At 40.3% G+C, this 2129-nt stretch overlaps 1 protein-coding gene and 1 long non-coding RNA gene across 2 annotated transcripts in view; both read left to right on the top strand.

The window, feature by feature from the left end:
• The window catches only part of DEGS1 (delta(4)-desaturase, sphingolipid 1), a 3295-nt gene extending 2204 nt beyond the window's left edge, over positions 1-1091 (top strand). The window contains exon 2 of the mRNA XM_012000982.1: positions 664-1091. Within this exon, the coding sequence (XP_011856372.1) occupies positions 664-810 (147 nt within the window). The 3' untranslated portion in view covers positions 811-1091. The remainder of the gene's footprint in view (positions 1-663) is intronic.
• Positions 1-1749, top strand: part of LOC105554482 — a 26624-nt gene extending 24875 nt beyond the window's left edge. Inside the window, exon 2 of the long non-coding RNA XR_001008334.1 lies at positions 1113-1749. This is a non-coding gene — a long non-coding RNA (uncharacterized LOC105554482). The remainder of the gene's footprint in view (positions 1-1112) is intronic.
• The last annotated feature ends 380 nt before the right edge of the window (positions 1750-2129 follow it).

Genomic DNA, 2129 nt, shown 5'->3' with positions numbered 1-2129 from the left:
CAGCCTCGACCTCCCGGGTTCATGCAATTCTCCTGTCTCAGCCTCCTGAGTTGCTGGGACTGCAGGCGCATGCCACCATGTCTGGCTAATTTTTTTGTTATTTTTAGTAGAGATGGGGATTTCACCATATTGGTCAGGCTGGTCTTGAACTCTTGACCTCAGGTGATTCACCTGCCTTGGCTTCCCAAAATCCTGGGATTACAGTTGTGAGCCACCACACCCAGCCAACTGCTTAATTTCTATCTAATTAGCATGCCACAATTTATTTGTAAGTATTTGTAAGTTCCTGGATGGCAGGGATCAGATGTTGCCTTTATATTCTACGGTGTCATCCATGCAGTACATTCTTTAATAATATCAAGTTAATCTAATTGCATGTATTCGTTGTTAATTTTACAAATAAGCCAGGAATTTAGTCCCTTGGAACGTGATGGAAGAGAGTCCTAGAGGGTCGAGTGTATTCAACTGCTGCTGAAATGTAGACTGCTTTTTGTTTAGAATTCCCTCTGCTGCTGCTGCTGCTGCTTTTATTTTTTAAGAGAGAGGAGGGAGGCAGGTCTCATGGTTTCCCTTCTCAGTGTTTGTATCAACCATTCATCAGTCATCTTTGAAAGAACCCAGTAATACTCATTTTTCATCTTGCTGTATTTTTTTCCCTTCTAGGTGAGGAAAATAGCTGCTGAATACTATGACAACCTCCCCCACTACAATTCCTGGATAAAAGTACTGTATGATTTTGTGATGGATGATACAATAAGTCCCTACTCAAGAATGAAGAGGCACCAAAAAGGAGAGATGGTGCTGGAGTAGATATCATTAGTGCCAAAGGGATTCCTCTCCAAAACTTTAGATGATAAAGTGGAAGTTTTGCATTATTAAACTTGAGACCAGGGATACTTAGAAGCTCCCCTGGCACAATTTCAGAGTAAGAGGTCAGTGATATCAAGAAGTAAATCTGGCTTTTCAACAGTCAGCCTGACTCTGTACTGCTCGGCTTCACTCACAGAAAACTTGTGACTTGTGTGTTATCGTCATTGAGAATGTTTCACTCATGTCTGTCATTTTATAAGCATATCATTTTAAAAGCTTTTGTAATCCCAGCACTTTGGGAGGCCAAGGTGGGTGGATCACCTGAGGTCAGGAGTTCAAGACCAGCCTGGCCAACATGGTGAAACCCTGTCTCTACTAAAAATGCAAAAATTAGCTGGGCATGGCAGCACATGCCTGTAATCCCAGCTACATGGGAGGCTGAGGTGGGAGAATTGCTTGAACCCAGGAGGTGAAGGCAGAGGCTGCAGTGAGCCAAGATTGTGCCACTGCACTCCAGCCTGGGCAACAGAGCAAGACCCCATCTCAAAAATAAATATATAAAATAAAAAGCTATTTCTAGTTTATTTCACTATAAAGTTTTGCTTTATTAAAAAGCTAATAAACAGCTATTAATCACAGTGTGTTAGTATTTGTTACATTTTTGTATTTCACTATCTTTATTACATTTTTGTATTTCACTATCTTTATAATATGGTAACCAGGGTACTGGGGGAACTTTAAAATTTCATCTCAAAAATAATTTTTAAAAAGCCTGAGATATGATATAGCATAAAAGATTGGATGAAAATATATTTCACCGTAAGCTGAATTGCTCATTTAAAAATTTTAGCTGTCATATATGAGACTCGAATTAGACACTGTTGAATCCTGTACAGCCTTACTCATAAATAAAGTACTTACTGAATTTCCACCGTTCAACTTCATGTTTCAGATGTGTTGACTCTCACATTAGAAACTGCTCAATTGATAAAGACTTTCATGTTATTTCACTGCAGTGGGAACTGGCTGTGGTCTGATGGTAGATCGTGGGTCTCAGGTAGCTGGTAGCATGGGCTGTTAGGTCAGCAGTCTTGCTTGCCTCAAATATGTCACTTGGATAAATTTAGTGTAATACGTTGAATTATTTTAAAAATACATCTGGGTGTGGTGGTTCACACCTGTATTCCATACTTTGGAAAGCTGAGGCAGGAGGATCGATCGTTTGAGACCAGCCTGGGCAATATAGTGAGACCCTTTTTTTTTTTTTTTGGAGATGGAGTCTTGCTGTATTGCCCAGGCTGGAGTGCAGTGGCACGATC

Source organism: Mandrillus leucophaeus, unplaced genomic scaffold (genome assembly GCF_000951045.1).
Source record: "Mandrillus leucophaeus isolate KB7577 unplaced genomic scaffold, Mleu.le_1.0 Scaffold645, whole genome shotgun sequence".
NCBI lineage: Eukaryota > Metazoa > Chordata > Mammalia > Primates > Cercopithecidae > Mandrillus > Mandrillus leucophaeus.
This window is presented reverse-complemented; position numbering and strand designations above follow the sequence as displayed.